The sequence below is a fragment of the Falco punctatus genome (genome assembly GCF_963210335.1).
Source record: "Falco punctatus genome assembly, chromosome: 12".
Lineage (NCBI taxonomy): Eukaryota > Metazoa > Chordata > Aves > Falconiformes > Falconidae > Falco > Falco punctatus.
The window spans coordinates 24,745,314-24,768,004 of record NC_137592.1 but is presented as its reverse complement, the minus strand read 5'-3'; the positions used below and the strand labels follow the sequence as shown (position 1 = coordinate 24,768,004).

Genomic DNA, 22,691 nt, shown 5'->3' with positions numbered 1-22,691 from the left:
ATGTAAGTTGCTAGATGTATTTTTATATGGATTAGTATTTTTTAAAAAAATGACAGTATTTTGCTAGAATGTTGTATTTACATTTTTCTATGTGCAACAATTAAGTGATGGCTGCATAGTGAAGGATTTTCCCATTGCAAGGGAAAATACATAACTGAATTTGCATTTTTCATATAATAATCTGGTTTGCTTTCTTGTAATGTACATTTTATAAACTAAAATACAAATGCCATCCCTTGGGGCAGGGATAAAACGAGCGATGACTTTGAAAGCAAAGCTAATAAAACTATAGGATAAAGCATGAAGAAAACAGTTTAGATTTTAATGTACTGAGGGAGTTAACTAAATAATACATTTAGATAAAAATATTTCATTTTGGATTATGGAAAACATTTTCTGCTTTCAGTAAGGGCTAACAATAAACACTAACATAATACTGTACTTCAGTTTTAACATTGATTACATTTAAGTAAATCGTTCATCGTAATTAGTCTAACCTGTGTTGTCCTAGAGTATATTTGAGTTTTTTTAATACAATATATAAATCTGTTATCAGAACAGATTGAGACCACAGTGCAATTCCCTGTATATTGCATTTCTACAATATAGGGTGAAGAGTTCACGTAAGCATTGATTGTGCAACAGGTGCTGTTCTGGGGGACAAAGAGATTAATTCTGGTTTGTCTTAGAAATGTTACAAAGAATCTCTTGCAGAGGTATCTTAAATTGTATTGAGAAGTCAGCAGAAACGCATCGCTTCTGAAACAAATTGGAAAAGTAAACAGATTTTTGGGATGCCACTGTTACTCAATTGATTTGTGCAGCCCTGTCATTCCTGTTAATTATGCTGGTGAAGAGTATTAGTCCTTCCCTTTCTCTTTTCTCCCCCCAAGTGCAGTACACTTACCCTTCTTTAAAACTGAAATTAATAGCTTTTCAGCTTTTCTTTATTAATACCTTTTCTCTTTCCAGGTCTTAGGTGTGATAGTTGCAATTTTGGATTTAAAGCTCTCAGATATTCTAATGAAGATGGATGTGAGCCTTGTTGGTGCAACAGCCGTGGCTCAGTGAACCAATTCTGTAACCCTCTTTCTGGGCAGTGCAATTGTAAAGAACGAGTGAAAGGGCTTCGCTGTGACACCTGCATGGACAACTTCTATGGGCTGGATGTAACTGGCTGTAAGGCTTGTGAATGTAATGTTGCAGGGTCGTTTTCTGGAACTGTGTGCGATGCGAAGACAGGGCAATGTGCATGTAAACCAAATATTGGAGGAAGACAATGTGATGAATGCCTAGATGGCTACCACAAAGTACAGGAAAATCATTCCTTCGTTTGTCTGCCATGTAACTGTGATAAGGCAGGTACAGTAAATGGCTCTCTGCTTTGTGACAAATTGACAGGACAGTGTCCTTGCAAAGCTGGTGTAACTGGCCTTCGGTGCAATCAGTGCATGCTTCATACGTACAACCTCAGCAGGAGCAACCTCCTTGGCTGCCAGCGTTGTGACTGTGACGCTCTGGGCACATTGGCAGGAACAGTTTGTGACCATGTTTCTGGACAGTGTGTCTGTTTGCCTCAGCGTCAGGGGAGAAGGTGTAATGAGTGTAAACCAGGTAAGGAATTTGGAAGACAATCTATTTGATGTAGTAAGTTTTGCTTTGTTTGATATCATCATAGTTCCTACAGTTTTTAATATGTGTTTAGAGAGCTTCATGCCTGACATGTCTCTGACTTATTATTCTTCCGTTTCTTCTTGTGTGAGCAAGAAGGAAGTATTAAACATCCTGACTGCCATCAAATATTTATTGTATTGCCAGAGATTGTATAATCTGTGTTATTACTGCAGTTTCAACGTGCCCCAAATAAGCTTAGACTAGTTCTTGTAGGTATCAAGAAAATACACAAATCATCATGGCCTGTTCACTGAACAAAAGGTAAACTGGCATAGTTTGATGAACAGCAGCTATAGCAGCTATCCTTGTAATGAAAAATGTGGATTTGGAAGGTGGAGTGCAAGCTGTTCAGGAATGACACTTCAAGCATAAAGCTGAACATGGTGAGGGGCACAGGGGTGGTTGCTTAAACTTTGATGAGGCTGGCAAACATGCCACTCTAAAAACATTCACCTGCCTTGCTGTGTTGAGGATGTGCTGGCTTTCACAAGGACTAATTACAGCTTGGCCCTACAAGTAGGTGATACTGCAGTTCCTACATATCAGTATAAAATCTTGAACCATATTACTGTAAACAGTTTAAATATTCGTTGTAAGTAGGAAGCTCTGTAGTTTATATCTTAATGCTTTTCTTTTAAAAAGTAGGTGGGTAAAATGAAACTATAGGTAATATTAACCTACCCTTATAATAATATTAAACAGATAGATTTAGTTCAAGTTAAATACATATGCAATTTATTAAAGTAGCAGGTCACATTAAGAGGTACATTATAGCACCATTGGTTTTAATATGCCATTCAATAATTTGAACAGAGGTTAAAAAAGCTGCTTAACCTCCATTAAGTATTTTTAAAAATACTTTCATTTAAATTATTTTAGGTACGTATACTAATAAATAAGGCAGCGTTCTGTTTTTCTTAGTTCCTCCTCCAGTGCTATTTGACCTGCTAACCCTCTACAGCAGCCACTTAATCAGTGATCGGCAGAGGAGTGATGTCAAGGCTTCCAGAGTCAGTGACCGCCCTTGTCCTTGAAAAAGAAAGGCCAGGGTTTATGCAGAACTAAATGGTTTAAAAAGGTTTAATTGATAGTATGAACAGACTGGTTTGTAGAAAAGCTTACATGGCACTCAGAGGAATACTTCTGCAATGGTTCCTGTTAAAAAAAAAATAAAAAATATTCTAAGTAGTAAGTATAAACATTTATGTGCTAAACATTGAACTCTGGCAAGTGAAAGTGTAAATCCTTATTGCAAAGGTGTTGTATTGCTCTTAGTGTAATAGAGTGTTCTACGGTATTTTCACTGACATTGTAGTGTTGGTCCCAGTGTGAGCTCTTTTAGACATTTTTTAATATATCTAGATTTTATAGAAATATTTTTTGTTAGTATATTCCAAAGGACAGTTTTCTATAAAACAGGGGTGAGTAAAACCTGCTAGTAATACTGGTATTAAGTTGAAGTATGGAAAGTTTAATTGGTTTTAACTAATCTAAACAGGTCCCATGGCTTTGCCTTGGGACAAAGATAAGAAAACATACTCCAAGTATATATGAAGCCAACATAGGCCTAATTAAAAGCACACAATTAACTAGTTAAAACTGGCAGCCTTGAAAACACCCTGAGGATTTCTCAGGCTATCGGGACATTTCAACTCTGTGGTCACACTTTCCTCAGTGGAATACAAGTCATGTCTCTTTTTTTTTTTTTTTTTTTTTTTTTTCTTCCCCCAATTCTGTGTAATTATAAGTCTGTTACAGTTAGCTGTATTTAAAATAACATCCTACTGTAGCATATCTTCTGTGTGCTTTAATAAAACCTGAAAGATTTCCAAAAGTCACCATAATCTTAGTACAAGAAGTGTTGCCAACGGAGAAAAATTCAAACTGGATGTAACTTTGGGAAATTAGTTTATCATGAGATTTAAAAAAAAAAAATCCAAATGACACTTTCTGGAGAATTCAGCCATGCGTTTCATCTGTTAGGCTGTACCCATGACCTGCTGTCTTCCAGTTTGTTCTTATATAACTTACCTTTTTGCTAGGTTTTTGTATGTTTTTGTACATTCATGTACAACTCATGGGACTGTGTTGCCACACCAACTGGGATTTGTGCCATACAAATCCTGTTCAACACAGGTCTTGGATCCTGTCACGACAGCAGTAAATCCGTTTTAAAAAAAAAAAAAAAAAAAGAAAAAAAAAAGAAAAAAAAGGTATTTTTAAGTTCTTAACTCAGTGACTACACCTTTTCATGGAGCGGGAGCGGTACATAGTATGGCAAAGCTGTAGCATGTAGGATGTGTGGCTGGGCACCAATGCTGAGGTTTTGTGTATGGCTTGCCTCTCCTCTTGGCCAGAAGAGCGTGAGGTATGTTGTGACAACTTTGTCGGTGTTAAACTGCACTTTGAAGCAGGGATTGTGGTTAAGAAATGAGCATTGCCAAGAAATGAGCATTGCCACCGGAGTTAGTAAGGATGTCAAAGTGCTAAAGAATTGTTCGGGTCTTCCTTTTCCATGAGATACACAGTGGGAGAAGTAAGAGTATGATTTAAAAAGGAAGCTGTATACTTTGCTATGACTTTCATTCTTCCTTTTGAAGAGTATATTTGATTGACAAATGTGATCAGTTATGGTTGAAGTGAAAAAAAATCTGAAAAAGAATAAGCATAATACTAGTTATATACGTAGATCTTGGAGAGATTTGCAGTGGCTGTCTTGAAATTGGAAATTGGCTCTATTATACAACAGTGGATCCTTCATAAAGCAACTTTTATGAGCCCTTCTAACCTTGCTGTAAATTAAGCTTGCATTAAGTTGTTTCTTACTCTTTCCTGCCAAATTCTAGGTGGTGGAAGTAAATAATAATAATGCTTACGACAAACAGTATGCATTTGTAATCCAGTGTCTCTTCTCTCTTTGTCTACATTTAATCATGTTAATTTACTTATAAATTAGTTGGGGGAAGGACCTCCTCCCATTTTCCTATCCCTCAATTTTACTGTAAAAAATTTTTACTTGTTATTTCTGAAAATAAAATAAAATATTGTGGTACTATCCAGAAACTCAGTTAAACTTTTAAAGTGTTTCTAAAAGATTATTATATATATAAAAAATTCCTACAAAATCCTTCACTGCTCCGCAGCAGTTCAGGTGGTATGACATTAGAAGAGCCAAGTTGTGTTTAACATTAAGGTACAGATTCTTTATAATTGTGAATTTCACTGCTATGACAAAAATAATATATGCTGTAGTGATCAGTCCTGCTCACCTAAAATGATTTTTAGCTTCTAGAGATGTGCTTATTTACCCGTTATAGTCTTCCCTTAAACATTAGTTTCATGCAAAATTTCAGATGGACAAGCATTTGTTTTAGCCTGAGTGCTTATCATTTACTACAGCTATAAACTGGGGCCTGAAGAAGTGCTTTGACCTTCTGCAGGAGTCCAGGCTTGAAGTTGTTTCCCATCTTCTTGTTACGTTCTTTGAGTGCAGTCGTTCATTGTGCTCAAGAGTGACATTGCTGGGAAATGGTCTCCTCTATTTATGCACAGGATGGGCGCTGTACTGCACAGACAACTGCAGTATGAGATAATACATGCTGCCTCGCTAATAACTTCAAGCTATTCTGTCTCTGTGGTGGCTCAGTTCTGGGCCTCTCTGGAATAAAGTGCCAACAGCAGGGTTTTTTATGATGCGAATGTATGTTAACTGGAGACTGATATCACTTCACTGTCCACTTGAGATTTATCTCGCTGAGGACCAGAGGCTAAACTTGAACAAAGATTTGAGCAGTAAAATTCTAATGTTTTCAATTTGTTTAGTTCCTCTGCTATTTGGATATGAGCTCACAGCGCATCACTGCTGCAAAGACAGAGAATACCACCCTAGGGGTGTATATATAAAGCTATCTCTTGTAACAAAAAAATAAATAATAAGGCCTTGGGTGATATGACAAGTTACAATACGATTTTGGGTTCTTTTATAATAAAGCAGGACATCAGGAAGTTATTGCACAACAGAAAAGATACGGTAACTGAGAACATGACTAAGAATATGATTGAACTTTATCTGGAGAGAGGGGAAAAGTGTCTGAGAACTCTGTGCAAATGCAGTGTATTTGAGTAATGGTTGAAATTCTTCTATTGAAGTTATGCAATAATAATTAGTAGTAACCAGCTGACAGAGATGGAAACTCCTATCAGTGGCCGTGTCTTAATATTTATGTTCAACGATAGGTACTTGTAGTTGACTAGTGCTAGCTAATACTGTCACCACCATAATTTGCAGAACTCTCATACTGTACCACTAAAATAAAGAAAAAAAAAAAAAAAAAAAGGTGTGAGACCTGCAGTTAAATGGCTATTAATAATTAGGTAAAAATAGACAATTATTTTGGAAAGTGATGTATATTTCTTACTGATATGCTGTTACTTGAATTGTATTCTGGTCAGACATGTAGAAAAGAAATAATAAGAGTGGAATAAGACCATACATGGCAAAACAGATTATGCAAGTAGTACAGCATCATTAAAGAAATGTGTATAAAAGCTCTTTTGTTTGGAATTTCAGGTGAGGCTGTGGATAATGGGTATGTTCTTCAATGACCATATTAGTGGTGTATAAACTCTAACTATATTTATCAATAATGTGTTAGAGACTTGCATAGATAAAGATTACTTGTGAGGACAATAGGATGAAAGATAGTATAGTAGAAGCATACCAAATACACTGTGGGGAAGATGAAGTGAATACTTCAGTTTATAATTGGAAATAATACAGGAACAGAAGGACTGGATTCAGAATGAAAGTTTTTTAATAGCAGATAATTACTTTTTTTCATCAGTTTGTTAGTTTCTGTAAAAGTGTTTGTGTGTGATACAAGCTCTGTGTGAGGAGGTATAAAATACAAATTTCACATAGACCTGGGAATGCTCATCAGCTGTAGTTTTTCCTAAGAAACATCAACATGTTTCAGAGATTAAACCAGCCACTGGTTGAGAAAGAGTGAGACTTTTCTACAAAATGTGCATTTCTTGTATTTTGCAGCTGGCTGTTGTCAGAGATGAGATCCAAGACCAGAATGGACAAATGTCTGTTCTCTTACATTATTTTTTTTGTTTTTACTGCTTGTGGTACATTCATTACTACCTCTCATGTCCTTGGGTCTTTACTTTCCACACAGACATGTTAATGTGCTCCCCCTATTTTGCATTTGTTCTATCTAAAATAAAGTCTGAAGAGAGAGAATAAAAAATGGGATTTGGCAACTGGAGGATGAATAATAGCTTTACAAAGTGCCAATGAGAAGATTTAGCTCAGCTCGGCAGGATGACTATGTTGCTTTGAGTTGATGTGTGTTACCTAAGCTTTGGTTCTGTTCTTTCATCCCCAGTTATACACAAGTTAATAGTCTTACTGTGTTCACTTTTTGCATGTTGTCTGTTCTCAAAATCCCTTTCTCTTTCAGGTTTTTATTTTTCTCCATCCAGTATCACTGGCTGTCTGCCATGCCTGTGCCACGTAGCTGGCTCAGTGAATCAAATCTGTGATAAACTAACTGGCCAATGTATTTGCCAAGATGCCTCTGTAACAGGACAGACATGTGAACGTTGCAAAGAACTTTATTTTGGATTTGACTCTGTCACAGGGAGGTGAGTGGGTTGTTTGGGGTTTTTTTGTTTGTTTGTTTTGTTTTGTTTTGTTTTGTTTTATGGGTCACTTACAACCTCGTTACATTTTTCACATAGTAGCTCATTTGAAGGTTTGGTGACAATGAAAAGAGGTGCTCTAGTTGCATTAATCCTTCTTTGAATTCATGTGTGCACTCTGATTTGTGTGGTATGTTATACAACCCTCTGTGCTCCCAAGAGCTGAAGGAAATAGAAGTTTTGCCACAGATTTAGGTAGAAACAACACGAAAGCTGTATAATGCTAATGCTGTCAAATGTTATAGCTATTTGGTAATTGTTTCTTATGTTTCCTTTGCATCTTCAGTAAGGTGTGTTGGTTTCTGAGGTGTTAATCATTGACTATTAAAATGCAGGCTTTGTGCCATTCTTATAACCCGTGAATGTTTTTGAAGATCTCAGGAAGATATTTTAATGGAAAAAAAAATAATGTAAAAAGATATCCCTGCCTGTCCAAATTTCTTTTAGCACCAGCATAGAAATACAGCACCATTCCTCTTAAAAATCTGTTCTTCTAAAAGGTGTATTCTTTTCCAGGATTTAGTTATGTGCCACAGGGTAAATTGTTTATCTAATGTAGCCTGAGGCCTGTAGGTGCACTGAAATTACATGGATGTATTCCGTGGAATGTAAGGGGGAAACGTATCAATAGGTAGTGCATTGTTATTCCAACTATTGCTCTATCTTTCTTCTCCAAGATCATCTTTCTTGCTTAATCCTCACAATATCAATTTCCTTTTAAATACTGTCCAGCAAGATTGCACTGCTCTAATGCTATCACATTTTCATGCAGACTGATGGTGTTAAATTGTTTTGTTATATTTAATATTTTTGCCTTAAAAAAACCCAACAAACCAACACACAGGCAGAAGCAAAATCTGTACAACATTCCCCTCCCTGTGTTCCTTTCCCCCAGCAACTGTGGAGTAGGCATGCTTTTAGGCAGTGATTATCAGTGTCGTCTTGCATATATTTGACATTATCCTGCAGATTTTTCACTTTAACTTTTATGTTACTGTCACTCATTAGAAGATTTTCGAGATTATTTTTTACTGTTGCGGGTCACAGAGGCATCTGCTAATGGACATAAAGTAATTCGTAGGAATAAGGACTTCCTATTTTCACTTCCTGTCATTTCTAATGGTAAGGGATAAAATCTGTAAATGTTAAAGTTCCCTTTTAAATAAATTTTCCTTATTATTAATGATTTTTTTTTTTTTAGTTACTTGGAATAGAGTTTGTTTGCCCTACCCCCACCTTAGTTTTAGCAGGTGATGGAGAAGTTTGTGTCTCTGTGTTGAGCAATAGTTTTCCTGAATTAGATACTGGCCTTCAATTATCTGCGTTTTGAGCTGTATTCTGAAATTCAAAATGTGGAAATGTCTAGAATTATCTAGATCCTGATCTTATTGTAAAGATAGAAAGTTTTTACAGTTCTGGAATTTGAATCAGAGTTGGCTTTAATGCCTTAATGCTACTTAATCCTCATGACAGTATTGAAGACTGCTCTGGTAGTACATTAACATGATTAACTCATGTTGTATATGCTTGGCTTCCTTTTGGTTATCATCTACTTGGGCAATGTACCTCTGTTCCTGAGGCAGAAACGTTTATCCACTGAAAATGATAATCCAAGTCTTTATTTGCTAATCTATTTTAATCCATTTCTTTAACTGTTAATATCTTCTTAAAAAGAGCAATATGCTTTTTCTTTCTCTATGAAGTTGCAAAGTCATTTAAACCATCCTTGCTCTGAGGGTCTTTTAAGGACTCTGTGGTTACAGAATGGAAAGGGTGTGAGCTATCTGTAGGGGCAAAGATGTATCTGTCTTGGCACAATAGCAGAAAAAAAGCAAAAGTTGTGACATACAAAGACTGTGAGGCTTTACAATTCTGCCCCTCTGAGGAATGTATATGTGAAGTAATTTATTCTGTGATATTTTTGAGGTTAAACAGGAACTGCACATTTTTAAATGCATTTCATCTTATGAAGCAGGCTAATTTCCTTGGCAATTAAAGAATTAGAAATACTGAGTATTTGCAGTGGTCTGAACAGATCTGTAATGGTTGTGGGCATTGATACACGTTTGAAATGCTTTACCTCTGAATTGTTTACTGTAATGAACTGGTCAATGAACATCACAAATTGTTTATCTATATATATATATCTTGACAGATTACTGTTTATGAAATCCATTTAGCAAGTGAGGTTTTCCCATAAGGATGAAAAATGAAGATTTTAAACAGATTGCTGGAGAGGCTTTAACTGCACCTAGAGAGTCAATGTAATAAAGGTTTCTCTATATTAATATTACAAAAACCATTTATCCTCACAAAATCAATATTGCAATTCATCTTGGCCTGACATTTCTCTTTCCACGTTTTAAAAGTCTGTTTTCCTTGATTATATATAATTCTGTTTTAATAAAACTCAAATATATTTGACTCGGAGTGTCTTAAAGAAGTAGCATTTAACAAGAATGCTGAAAATATTTCTTACACGATTAAAAGTTTCAAAGAATTAGTTACTTTTAAAAAATTACTTAATGAATCCTTAATCCAGACTGAAAAAACATGAACTATGCGTAACAAAGTCAGTTTTAGTGTTCTGCCGTTTAAGAAAATGGTGCATACGATTACACAAATATAATGTGTAGTCCTGTGGAACAGGATACAATGACATGCATGTTGTTTGCAGGATCTGTGTAGGTGGAGGTAGGGAGTCTACACTTTTCTTAGAAGAAAATGCAACAAGCAGAAAGCAGCAGCTCCACCCTGCCAGGCAGTGAAACCTGTGACTGTACGTGTATGTGAGTTTGATTGTCTCGTGTGTGAATGATAATGAAAACTGGAATGCTCAGGGGACCCTTATTCATAAGAGGTGCAGTAAGAGAAGCTTGTCTTTTACTTTTTATCTATTGAGACACTTCTGTTAACACTCCCCCCACCAACTAAGTAGGTACTAAATATCATCGTGTAATGAAATTATGAAATGATAAAGTAACATCTTACTGAGCAAATAATTCTGTCTTCATTTTTTCTGTAAGTAAACCGTTTTTTTTTTTTACAGTCATGACATTTAAATAGTCTGAACAAAACCTCTGTTTGAAGGTGGATTTGGATGCACTGTCTACAGATGAAAAGACTTAATACAGTTTGAAAAAAATGCCCTTTTCTCTTGACTGTAAAAAAGAGCAAACTACAGTATAGTGGTTTCCAAGAGAGAATGTATTTTATTTATTCCCAAAAGGATATTAGTCCATAAAACAAATTTGCAGCTTATTTTGCAGCTTTAGCTTTTATCAGCCTTTTTAAGGGTGTTGAATGATTCCCCAGGAGATCACACAGCACCAGCTGCTGTGGAGTAAAGGAACTCTAATACAGAGAGCTCTATGATGGGCAGAAAATGTATGTGAAGAGTTTTCTTAAACTTGTTTAAAAATCTGTCACATTTAATGTCTATTTCACTGATTATTGACCTGAATTTTAGTGTCCTAATGTGAAAACAGTTTCCACCCTCCCCTCCATTCTCCCTTGCCTTAAAAAGCTGCTATCTAAACCATAACTGAACTCACTTTTCTTTCTGCCTTAAATGTAGATAGAAAGAGATAGACCAAGGTGATGGTGATGACTGGGAAAATGGCAAAGTAACTTATACAAAGGCACCACCACCACCTATTTCCTTGATCTGGTGAAACTGGCCAAGGAAAGATCAGCCAAATATAAATCATCAGCTCTTACCTAGCCTTAGGGTTAGCAGAGCAAAGGGGACATGGCATGACTGCCTCTCCCTTGGACTTCTCCGAGGTCTTTTTGCTGCTTCATCATCTTGAGACCTGGCATCTGGAGTAATTAAAGATTCCCTGAAGGCTGATGTTTCTTTTGCCTAAGAATTGGCTTTCCCAGTTCAGGGTAAGAGGAGTGTGGACTTCCCAGTATGTTTTTAACAGATGCTCTATACAGACCCACATTTTTCCCAGCCCATGTTTTTTCAAAACTCTCTTGGTCTGCAGCAATCAAAACATAGTGAAATTAGAATCTAAAGTACAAAATGTTATTTACCAGTGTAGGTTTTCTGTTCTGATTAATAATGGCAGTCTGTATTGCAATGGGTAGCCTAACAATATTTGCAGTAAGGAAAAAATTGCTTAACTTCTCAGATGTTCCAAGTCTTTGAATATTTGCATAATTTGACATTGGTATCCCTGCTATGAATGAACGTCAGTGGGGAAATAGTATATCAAGTGAAAAACAAGTTGAGGTTTCATATGCAAAAGGCAGAGCATAAATTAATCCTGAAAGTATTCTACTGATGCCAGAGAGATTTACAGAATTGAAATGTGTCATTTGTGTGATACTAATGCTTTTTTTTGTTCTTTTTAATTAAAAAACAATTTCACTTACACATTTAATTAAATATTCTTTCTAGTTATTTTCAGTTTTGTCCATCAGGCTGCAAAGAAAATGTGCTTTCTGTTACAATAGTCATATTTCTACTGTTTTGTTTCCTTTCACTGTTTAAATCTGAGGTTTTTTTTCTCCCAATTTTTGTCTATATTCATTCTCCTTTATTCGCAGCATGTTATTTTTTTCAAGTTGCCTTTGTGGACAAGAAATTATTAATTGATTTCTTCTGTAACAACAGCCTGGTTTCCTCTGTTTGAAGGTTGCGTATTTTGTGCAAAAAACTATGAAACCAGTTACATATGTATCACTGTACTCTACAGCTCTGCTAGGAAGGGTGTGTGACTAAGCATTGCAGGACTGAGTGCGTAACGTGGTTATTACCAAACACTGTTACCCAATTTGTGTGCATAGATCAATATATTAAAAAAGCTCTTTAATTCTAAGCAGTTTTTATCTAAATTAAAATATTATTCTGGCATTGAGATGTTAATGATTATTTTTATAATGGGCACCTTTTTTGTGAGTTACTTTTTTTTTTCTTTTTAATCAGGCTCATGTATTTTCTACTGTGTCTCAGACCACTGAACTGTTTATGATTTTTTTAATTTTGCTACCCAAGAATCTTTTAAACAAAACCCTACTGTGCTTAACTGAAGTGTTAATGTGTTTTGATCACTTCCTTGATTTGTTTTTGTTTATAGATGTCAGCACTGTAATTGTCATCCTGCAGGAGCCATTAGTGGGACTTGTCATCTTGTTACTGGACAGTGTTTTTGTAAACAATTTGTAACTGGCTTGAAATGTGACAACTGTGTTCCCGATGCTAGTAATTTGGATGTCCGCAACCTATTTGGCTGCAGTAAAAGTAAGTGGATATTGCATCTTAAAAGCATGTATTTCAAATTAATGGTTTTTTATTGATTTAGTGAGTATTAAATTAGGTCAGCATACTAAAACTGGGTTTGACATTACTCCTCCCACCCCACCCCCAATATCTGGTCCCTGAAATTTGGTTGTTTTCCACTGTGAGCATCTTTAGGAGTGTTTTCTAGAGAGATGTACAGAATGCTTTGTGTCGTGCACACAGCTTATGCTTGCAGTCTAACCCAGGGGAGAAGTAATGGCCCGTAGTTCCCTTGCACTTCCCACCACGTTCTCTGCAGTGGCCAATGCAGAGTTCACCTCTTAGTCACAGGAATGCAGTGGTACTTGTGCAGCTGACAGCTTAGCCCCCTTTCCTGCCCCTGACAGGAAGCAGGAGGGCTTCCTTCAGAAGGTCCTGAAGAACCAAAGGTCTGTTGAAGACCTGCTCCTGGTGACTGGTTCAAAATCTTTCCTCCTGGGTCTTTTTTTCAGTAAGTTTTGGGAAATATGCCATGCGGTGTAACAGAGCATCCTAAATCAGCGTGTGTGAGGTGGGGCTAACGCTATGTTGAGGGTCAGATCTTGAGTTGTAACGAAACACATTGCAATGGCACATCTGCACTTCTGCCCTTGCAGTAAGCCTGGATATGAAGAGATGGCACAATTTCAGCCTTTGTATCATAATTAGTCAAAACTAAATGTTCAGATTTTCTCACCAGTGCACAGTCTCTAAGCTGGCAGGCACTACAAAGGAGGAGAGAAAAAAAATATGTTTAATAAGAAAAGGAAATTTTTAAGTTGTCTTCAGGTCAATATTCAGAAACAGGATTTGAAGACATCTTACCATGCAATGCCAAACTGTGTGGGAAGGAGCTCAGCTAGTTCTGAAAAAGTTGTCTTACATTTTTGTGACCTACCTTACTGCCATACGCAGTTAATAGCTCAGTCTTGGTAGTTACATAACGAGTGAACGAGTTACTCTGCAGATGCTAATTGGTTATTTCTGTCAGCAGGCCTAGTTAATAATGGCCACACTGGTCCTACTGTGAGAGTTAGCTCAGGTAGCCATGCGTAATGTAGTGACAGGGTTAGACGTTCCCAGTAATCTCTGCAGAATGTATCTGGATCCTCCTTCAACAAAATATTTGTGTATTCTGCATAGGTACTTATATGATCATCATTGTGATATGTGCACACTATAGGTTTGCAAGCAAAGATGTACATGCACAAAGAGTTTGTTTACAAGGACAGCTAGCTCTCCCGTTAATTCCAGTTTTAATTTCATTGTAAATTAGTTGGAATTTCAAATAAAATGCATTGCAGAATGTATGGTGCTATAAATTGGATAGAACAAAGACTGATTTGTTTCCAGAGAAGAAACTTCTTTTCTCAAACTTTGGAAGTGTTTAGTTTTGTTTTGTTTTTCTTCCGTACTCTTCTGTAAAAAGCATAGCATCTACTCGTTGTGCAGATAGTGGATTGGCTTGTTGTTTCTTAAAAAAAATGTAGGATGTTTCAACTGAACGTATAATAACAATAATACATGGCACTTTTATGATGCTGTTCATCTTCAAAGTGCTTTGCAAACATAAACCAACCTACTTATTTATGTTGGGATATACATTGGATAAAGGTCAATGGCAATTCAACTATAAAATTGATTAATAATAATATGACATAGATAAATAATATCATAGATTTTAGTTAGAAAAAATACATCAGACAGTATTCTAAATGACAAGCGGAGTCCTCTTCTGGACATAAATGATATAGCAATTGCAGTCTTTTGGTTATTCATACCAAAATATTTTAACTTGTTGCACTTGCACAGATATGGAGCTTTGTCTAGCTTGATATTTGTGGTTATTTTCATTGCAGAACAGTATTTTGTTGACACACACCATTACGGGTTATAAATCTTTGCCAAAGGAAGCAAACATAACTTGCTGTCACTGTCCAACTAAAACTCTTTAATGAAAAGACCTATTTTCAAATTTTCTGCCCAACAGTATTTTAGATGCTCCATAAAAAATCTGAAATGCAGTATTTTGCTTATAAATCTAAAATGCAAAACAGCAAACACCTGGGACCAATATGCAGTAGTGTGAGTCTGAGAATGAAGATTATGCTGCTACTTTTCTATGATTGCTCAGGTCTTGTAAGCATGCATTACTTGGAGAGTAACTTTCTAAAATGCCACAGGGGTTTAGGAGCACTTCCTTTGATTTTCAAACTTTAATCCTGTAGACACTTTAGCATGCACTCACTTCCTAACGCAGCTGAACTCAAAAACTCTAGATTGGCAGCAAAACAACCTACACTTTCTAATGGGAAATGATGATTACGTGTTCTGTTCAATCCAATGAATTCTAGAAATATTTTCTGCTGTTTCATGGCTGAGACACTGCAGTAGAAGCAGGGCTTCTTGTTATCTTACTCTAAATAAAGAGCTTCAACTCACTTAGATTTGTGTTAAAAGGCTGTATATGATGTGACCCACTGATGTTGACGTGTCTATATACCTATCATTGTGTGGCTTGAGGTCCTCATGTTGTTTTCTGTCTGCAGCTTCACTCTTTGCTTCTTGTCTTCTGTTAGCTTGTCTGAAGAGATTTTTGTAATTATTTTTTTTGTGAAATGCGTATATTAAGTGAATATCCATGTAATGATGATGATAGTTTATAAGCAGAAGGAGAAAAAATTAATGAAAAGACACATGAATCTAACGTTGCTATTTTCCTATAACCCTTAATGTAAGGGAGAAAAGCTTATTGGGTGGTTCTGGATCCAGGTCCTGATAGCTTACTCCATGTGCTGATTTATGTACTGCCCTCGGCTATTCTCATTCCTGGACCAAAATGTTTTCTTTTACATCCGCGCTGCCTGGTTTTCCCTCCCTTGGTAAAGAGGATGGGGAAATGGCAGTCTGCCTTTGAGTCGAGCTATAGCGATTACTACCTGCCCAAACACACCGGTCTTGCTCTGGGATGCCCGTTGTGCTGAAGGTCGGAGGGTAGTGCTTTCCTTCCTATAAACCACTGGCTGGAGATCTCGGAGCTGGATATGGACTTGTGCTCTGACTTGAATAGTAATATAAATATAGAATCATTTAGGTTGGAAGAGGCTGTTAAGGTTATCAAGTCCAACTGTAAAACTGTTTATGTGCGCGTGTGTATATATGATATGTGTATATCTGCCCATTGAAGTTTGATTTCTGAGTAATAACCATTATTCTAGAAAGGACCACGATCATACAGTTGGGTTACAAAAGAGACGTAGGAAGGACTTGGACTATTCTTTCTGAAAATGTGAGACTTTTGGCTTGTGAACTTCAGGTTTGTTTTTCTCTTTAAGACTGGTGCAATTAAGTAGCACATTTTCCAAAGTTAATGGAATTGAGAGCAGCATAGTATTTTGGTATGTAAGAATCTCAAGCTTGTTTTTTAAAATGTTAGACACCTTGCTTTCATTGATTTAAATCTCATTGGAAACAAATGGAAGTGAATTGCCTAAATAACCTTCAAAATTTGCCCCGTTATTTTTTTTGTCATTTGATTAAGTAAGCTTATTGTAACACTTGAGTAAAATTTGTAGTTAGTTGGACTTTCCATTTCTATTCTATTAGAGGAAGTTATGCCTGGCCTATGCTAAAATTGAATGAATCCTCTGAAAAAATATAATATATTTGAGCTATAGACTTCAGTAATATGACCAGTTAAAAATGTTCCCATTTTACAGAGATCTTGAAATACATGAACAAAAAAAATAAGAAAAGTGGTGTTTGGAAAACTGTGATGAACTTTGGGGGGGGGAAAGTGATTAAGTTTATTTGTCATTTATTTGAATGTATGATTTTTTTTCATATAATTGTGTTGGAGAGCATTTGGATGGTTCAGTTTAGTCTACTAATGTCTTGCCTGGGTGACTGTGTGTTTACTTGACGGTTTTTCTTTGAAGAAAACTGAGCAGTTTCTTTGCATTTTTATTTAAATTTCTGTGATTGTTGCTTACCTTTATTTTCACATTCTCTGTTTTTGTGTATATTTTAGGTCCATTCCAACAACCTCCTCCTACAGGAGAGGTTCTCAATTCCTCTGTTATCAGTCTTTCATGGAGTTCCCCTGACTCTCCAAATTCGAACAGGCTTACTTACAAGCTGTATAGGGATGAGGCAGAAATTTATACAACTGAAGACTACCACCCTTATAGTAAGTATTTATAGTAAGATGACATCAAAGATTTTGTGTTTGTGTGTATCTATACATCTCAGTATCTTTGTGCAATTTTTCTTAATTATTTCTTGTTTCTGTCATCATTCTCTATGATTTTTAATACATTATTCTGTTTTCCTTCAGCGAGTTACTGTACTGTGTTATTTATTTTGCTTGAAATAAATGAAAACCCCAGTCTAAAATCTGGAAAACTGAGTCACCCAAAATAGCTGATAATTTTTTACTCTTCTATCAGAAAAACTTTAAAATTGACTCACCGAAAACATTTCCTGCAAATATACACAGGCTTCAAAATCTAGAAGAGGCAAAGTCCCAGGTAAAGAATTAGGGTGAATGGAAGAGACCACGATGTGTTTAAACTCCTTTTTTCATCTTCCCAGTTTTAAGCTGTTAACAGATTAGGAAAGCTTTTTGTGGCCTCAAACTTTTAGCACCTTCTGTTAAGCTATCAGTGTAGCTCCTGATTTGCCTTTAGCAGCACCACTTCCCTCATGTTGAGGCTTGCAAAGGGATCCTCAGAAGGCAGTCCTCAAGGATTCGACACTCTGTCCTAGCTGGAAAGGCCACTTTGTGCTACTATTGATCCCCTTATCAAAGAAAAGGAGATGGATTTGGATACTGTTTTTATGTATATGTGGCACACAAGCGTGTTTTTTTTTTTTTTTTTTTTTTTTTCTAAAATGACAGGTGTGGTTTGACTTCTGTTCTAGCAGCTTCTTTAGTTTGTTGCATTTTCATACTGATGCAGCATTAATATTTTGCAGAAGTTGAGTCTTGCTAATTATTGGCATGTACCCTGGAGGGGAAAAAAAATAGAGACTGTATTATTCAGTGGAAGTGCAAATCCTTTGGAAGGCACCTAACATTGTAATGTTCTGGTGTGTGCTGCTGTGTTACAGTTGATTATCTTGTGGCTTCTGCTGTGAATTTGGACACAGCACTACAAACCATGAGGAAGGGTATGCAACCCAATGTAATCATGGGACTAAGTGATTAAGAGGAAAGAAAGAAACATTACAAAAAATTTAGAGATTTAACAGAAAATATTCCAATTCTTGAATTTGTTTTACAAGCCTAAGTGTAGTGAAAATAGAATTAATTAAAAAAAAAAAAAGCAGCAATTATACTTTGTAGTCATAAATTTGTGCTTAGTGATGTACTTGAAAACAAGTACATTGTTGAGGATGTTATTTCCTGACTGTACCTACATACTTTGGAGAGAGTGAAAAATTCTGAATGTATTTAGCTGGATAATGAGACATCAGCATGTTTCTACTTAACAAAACATTATTTTGTAAAAACATAGATCTGGTTTCAAAAGAAATTTTTGACATTTCCTGGCAATCCCCCTAATTAATGATGTGAAATGATCTGCTGGTGTTTGAAGAACAAGAATACATTCTTAGTGCTGTCAGAACTTTTGATAATTGTACTTTTTTCTCAGTATAGTGTGGAATTTGTAATACTTATGAAATGCCTGAGAGTGCAACTGGATGAACATTATCTTATGACTTAATGAGAGTTTTATAGAAACATTAAACTTCCCAAGGAAAATTAAGGATAATCTTCTAAATTGGCCTGGTGATCTGGCTGATGGTGTTGCAGAATGCCCAATTAAAACATTTTCCTAACTGCTCTGGCTTCCCAGAGGCTCAGGAGATACCGGTCCTTGTCTTGAGGATAAAACGAAATACCTGCTCTAAAATGTGAGAAAACCCCCAAAGTTTTTTACAATTCTAACACCAAATCATGATGGTTCTAATTATTTATAAATGTAGCTAAACACATTCTGGAGTCACCTAAGGCATGTAAAACCTTCTACCTTTTGGCTTTATCCACTTTTATCTAACCTTATATTGTTATTGAAATAAAGTTGTCATCTGGTGCTCAGGTGTTCATCAGTACTGAAAGAACTTTCTCATAATGTTGAGATGGTGCTGGTTACTTTTCTTGCAGAGAACATCAGCATTCTGGGTAATCTGCCTCTCCTGATCCCCGTACTTGAAAAGAGGGGACTAATGTGTTTGCTGTAGGCATTAGACCTGGGGCCCTAGAGTCTAGGTTGGCTCTAGAGTCCAGGTCCATTGCAGAGGCTGGGTGTTGAGGTTTATTTGGTTGTAGAGCTGGGGTGGTATTGGTGCAGTCATTTGTAGAGCAGATATGAATTTTGGAACGGACAGTTTGGCAGGGAGGCTGTTCTAGATAACTTTCTAGCTCGCTTGTTGAATCCATACTGGGTATCAGAGCAGGTTTTAGCTCACATGTTGTTCTAGATCAGGTTCTAGGTCAGCATATGGTTCTAGAGCAGGGTTCTGTGGGGATGGGTCCTGTTCTATCATCTCATGAGGATTTGTGGTACTTGCTGCTGCTGACACCAGTCTTGCTGGTTTTTTTTCTTTTTATTTTCTTTTATTTCTGACGTGCTTTTTTTCTTTTCTGTGGCTCTTCTGAGTTGATGGCCCATAGGATGGGGTTCCTATCATCCTATAAAGTGCAGTTCTCCAAGTTTCTAGCGCATTTCTCCAAGTTTCTAGTCATGCTGCCTTTGTGGCTAATTTTTTCTCTGGAGACGATATCAGAAAATGGACGCATGGCAAGCTGGTGTCCTTCACAGCAACCGGTTGTTATGCTCCTGCTCCAAGGATTCTTGCCAGCCTGTCCGAGAGTCTTGTCTAATGTGTGTCAAACCAGCTTTGGGTACTCAGTCTTTTGCACCCAGAAGCTCTTCAGCCAGGGTAGGTGTGTCCATGCGGCTCAGAAAGGGCTCAACAATTCGACAGGACACTCAATTACTTGCACCCGCCGTTGCGAGTGGCATGCTAACCTGAAAGCGGAGGAAGGAACAGCTGGATCTTGCAGGCAAGACTGAAATCTGCTGCATCACTTGCCTGCTCACTACTAATGCTCGAGGATGTCGCAGTAACCATTGCTGCTGCTGGCAGAGCTGTCCCAACCGAACCTTGCCCGAAGTACCAGGGTTTGAAAGGCCTGAAGATGAGGTTACGCGTTTTCTTGTTATCCTTATTGCTGGGCTCCGGCAAGAAGTTTGTGATCACTATAGGTAGTGGAAGTGCTATAAGCAGTTACTGGGCTGATGCTGCTTTTGTACAACAATGTCAAGGGTTGATTATCTAACAATACTTGTAATTTTGTGGTCCTCTTTAAGTTATACTCACGGCTGATGTGCCAGTGCAGACATACAGAGAGGACTTAGAAAAAGCTATGTCCTCCCCATTTGCTTTGAAAAAGTTTGAGAGCATCCATGCTCTGGCATGTAATATGTTACTCAATGTTCACTATTTCTTAAGGCAAAACGATGTATGGTGATATGGTTGTGTGTAAATTCATATTGTGCTGTGCTGACCAAAATGTGTAACTGCTTCTGGGATACACCCAGGAGCTATTCATGGTCATGGCTGCTAAAAAGCTGCTGGAAAGCTGTCCAGAGGAACGGAATGTACGGGGCAAGGGAGGTAAATGTAGGCTTTGGATATACCTTTTTAATAATTACTTATGCTTCTGTTTCACTTGTTATCCAAGCTCAAATGCTTCACAAATGAACTATTAAGCACTCTTTTAGAAGGGAGGAAGTGAAAGCATGGAAAGATGAAGTTTTCGGTGTTATGCTGTGAAATAAATCAAAACCAAAGGTGTAAAAATTTATGGAATGGTTTGGGGTTTTTTCCTAACTCAGATCCACTAATATCAGTGGTGATTTACATTTGAAATAATTATTTCCAGGCAAAGGAGGAATAAGAAGATAATTGTATTAATCTTGTTCTTGATTAAAGCTGGAACTAGGATAAATTCAATGGAAAAAATATTTCTCTAGTGATGCCAGTGTGCAGTGGAGGATAATAAAGGGAAAAGGGGAGGGTTATTTTCCCTGTTTAAAAAAAAAAAAAAAAAAAAAGTTGAGAAGTTACAGTGTTCATAATGATCTCAAGAGCATGCAAATGGACGCAAATACCTTGTCTTGGATTAAGGCTGGAAAGATTTCAAGCACATAAATTAAGAATATTTTTAATGTGTTAGACTGATAAGATTTTTTTCTTATCTCTTTGTTTTAGCTGCTCAGACCTTCACCGATACCATGTTATCTCCATATACCTTCTATTCCTATTATATCCAAGCCAGCAATGTCCATGGTTTTACAAGAAGTCCCTCAGTGACCTACAGAACAAAAGCCGGGGTGCCTACAGGCAGCTTGCATTTAAATCCTGTCTTCCCCGTTAGTCACCATTCTGTTGTGCTTCACTGGACAAGCCTCTCCAATGACTCTGGGCCCATAGAGAAATACATTTTGACATGTACTAGCTTGGCTGATCTTCAGCCTTGTGGTCAGTATGAAGGCTTAAAAACTTCAGCAATTATTTGGAATCTCATTCCATTTACAAAGTATGTTTTTTCCGTGCAAGCTTGTACTAGTGGAGGCTGCTTGAAGAGCCAGCCAATAACGGTAATTACTGCACAAGCTCCTCCAGAATGGCTGCGCCCACCCATGGTAGGAACCATCAGCTCTACAGATCTGGCTGTGGAATGGTCACCACCTGAGAAACCAAACGGTAGGAGATTATATTTACTTTTGTAAGTCAAAGACTTTGAAGAGATAAAGCAGCATTTTCTCAAATCTGATTAGAATATCCTTATCTGTGAAACATAAACTGAGAATGAAGTTGGGCATTCTCTTAATTTGCCTGTCTGCCAATAAATATATCCTTGGAATCTGCGTTTTCATCTTTTGGAGTCCAGAACTCCAACTGAGTATGTTGGGTCCAGGATTTAGCCCCTGGTGGCATCTGCTCTAGCAAAAATCACATTTATAATTAAACCTTTACAGTAAAATTACTTTTTTCTTAATTTGCCAGATCACCTAGTTCAGACAGATGTGGTGATATCGCCTGACAAAGAATAAATAAGCAGATAGTAGTTATGGAAAAAGAAATATCTAAGAATTAACGGAGAAGTCTGTTTTTAAAACCATCAGTCATGTGTAGTAACTAATTGCATTACCAGTGTAACTTTGTTAGGGATTAGGCGATTGCCAAGAGTTGCTGGTCCAACTTGTGTAATAATATTTTAGGTTTTTGAAACTGAGAACGCAGCTGTTGTAGGATACTTTTGTGATGCCACAGATTTTACTGGTAAATGCTTTATCTTTTAATATGTGCAATGGAGTTTTGTGAACTTGCACTTAGATGCACAAGTATTTGTGCATGCAAAACCAGGCATTTTAATCTGTTCACAAAATGAGCATCTGTGTGTTGGGAGCTCCACTTTCTTTTCAAACATCTCATTTGCCACATATTACCATGTCAGGCAGGAAGAATGCCTGCGCAAGAATGCCTGTATGTATTTAGAGGGGCAGTTCCTACAATGCAGGTCATGATATTTGATGCTAGAACTTTTCTCTCAACCTGTAGCATATAGTTTACTCTGTAGCCATTACATGTATGTAATTGCTAGCACGGGCAGATTTAAGCAATACTCTTGTATTTCTTTTGATGTCTGGTCAGATTCCTGGTCTTCCCAAAGACAAAGAGAGAAGCTGTTTCTCTCTCAAGCAACCTCCCCAGTTCTGTGCATGTATACAGCCCCAAATACATGTATCTTTTATGGTAATTAGCGGTCTCCTGGCTTTGCTATGTCTCTCATCTTTTCCATTTGGGAAATCTCCAGTCAGCTGTCTTACAGTCTCTTTTTACAGTTAAACTGCTTCCATGATCCACGATCAGGTGTCACTTCATACTATAATACCAAAGTGCTGAGACCTTCCTGTGTACATAATAGTTTACATTGATATATAATTTTTTTACATTGTATTTA

The 22,691-nt window shown here is 36.9% G+C and overlaps 1 protein-coding gene across 1 annotated transcript in view; it reads left to right on the top strand.

Annotated features, from left to right (window-relative positions):
• Nucleotides 1-22,691, top strand: part of USH2A (usherin) — a 397,508-nt gene that overhangs the window by 75,389 nt on the left and 299,428 nt on the right. The window contains exons 12-16 of the mRNA XM_080408501.1: nt 973-1,614; nt 7,143-7,326; nt 12,471-12,634; nt 16,683-16,841; nt 20,936-21,430. Coding sequence (XP_080264627.1) covers nt 973-1,614; nt 7,143-7,326; nt 12,471-12,634; nt 16,683-16,841; nt 20,936-21,430 — 1,644 coding nt within the window. The remainder of the gene's footprint in view (nt 1-972; nt 1,615-7,142; nt 7,327-12,470; nt 12,635-16,682; nt 16,842-20,935; nt 21,431-22,691) is intronic.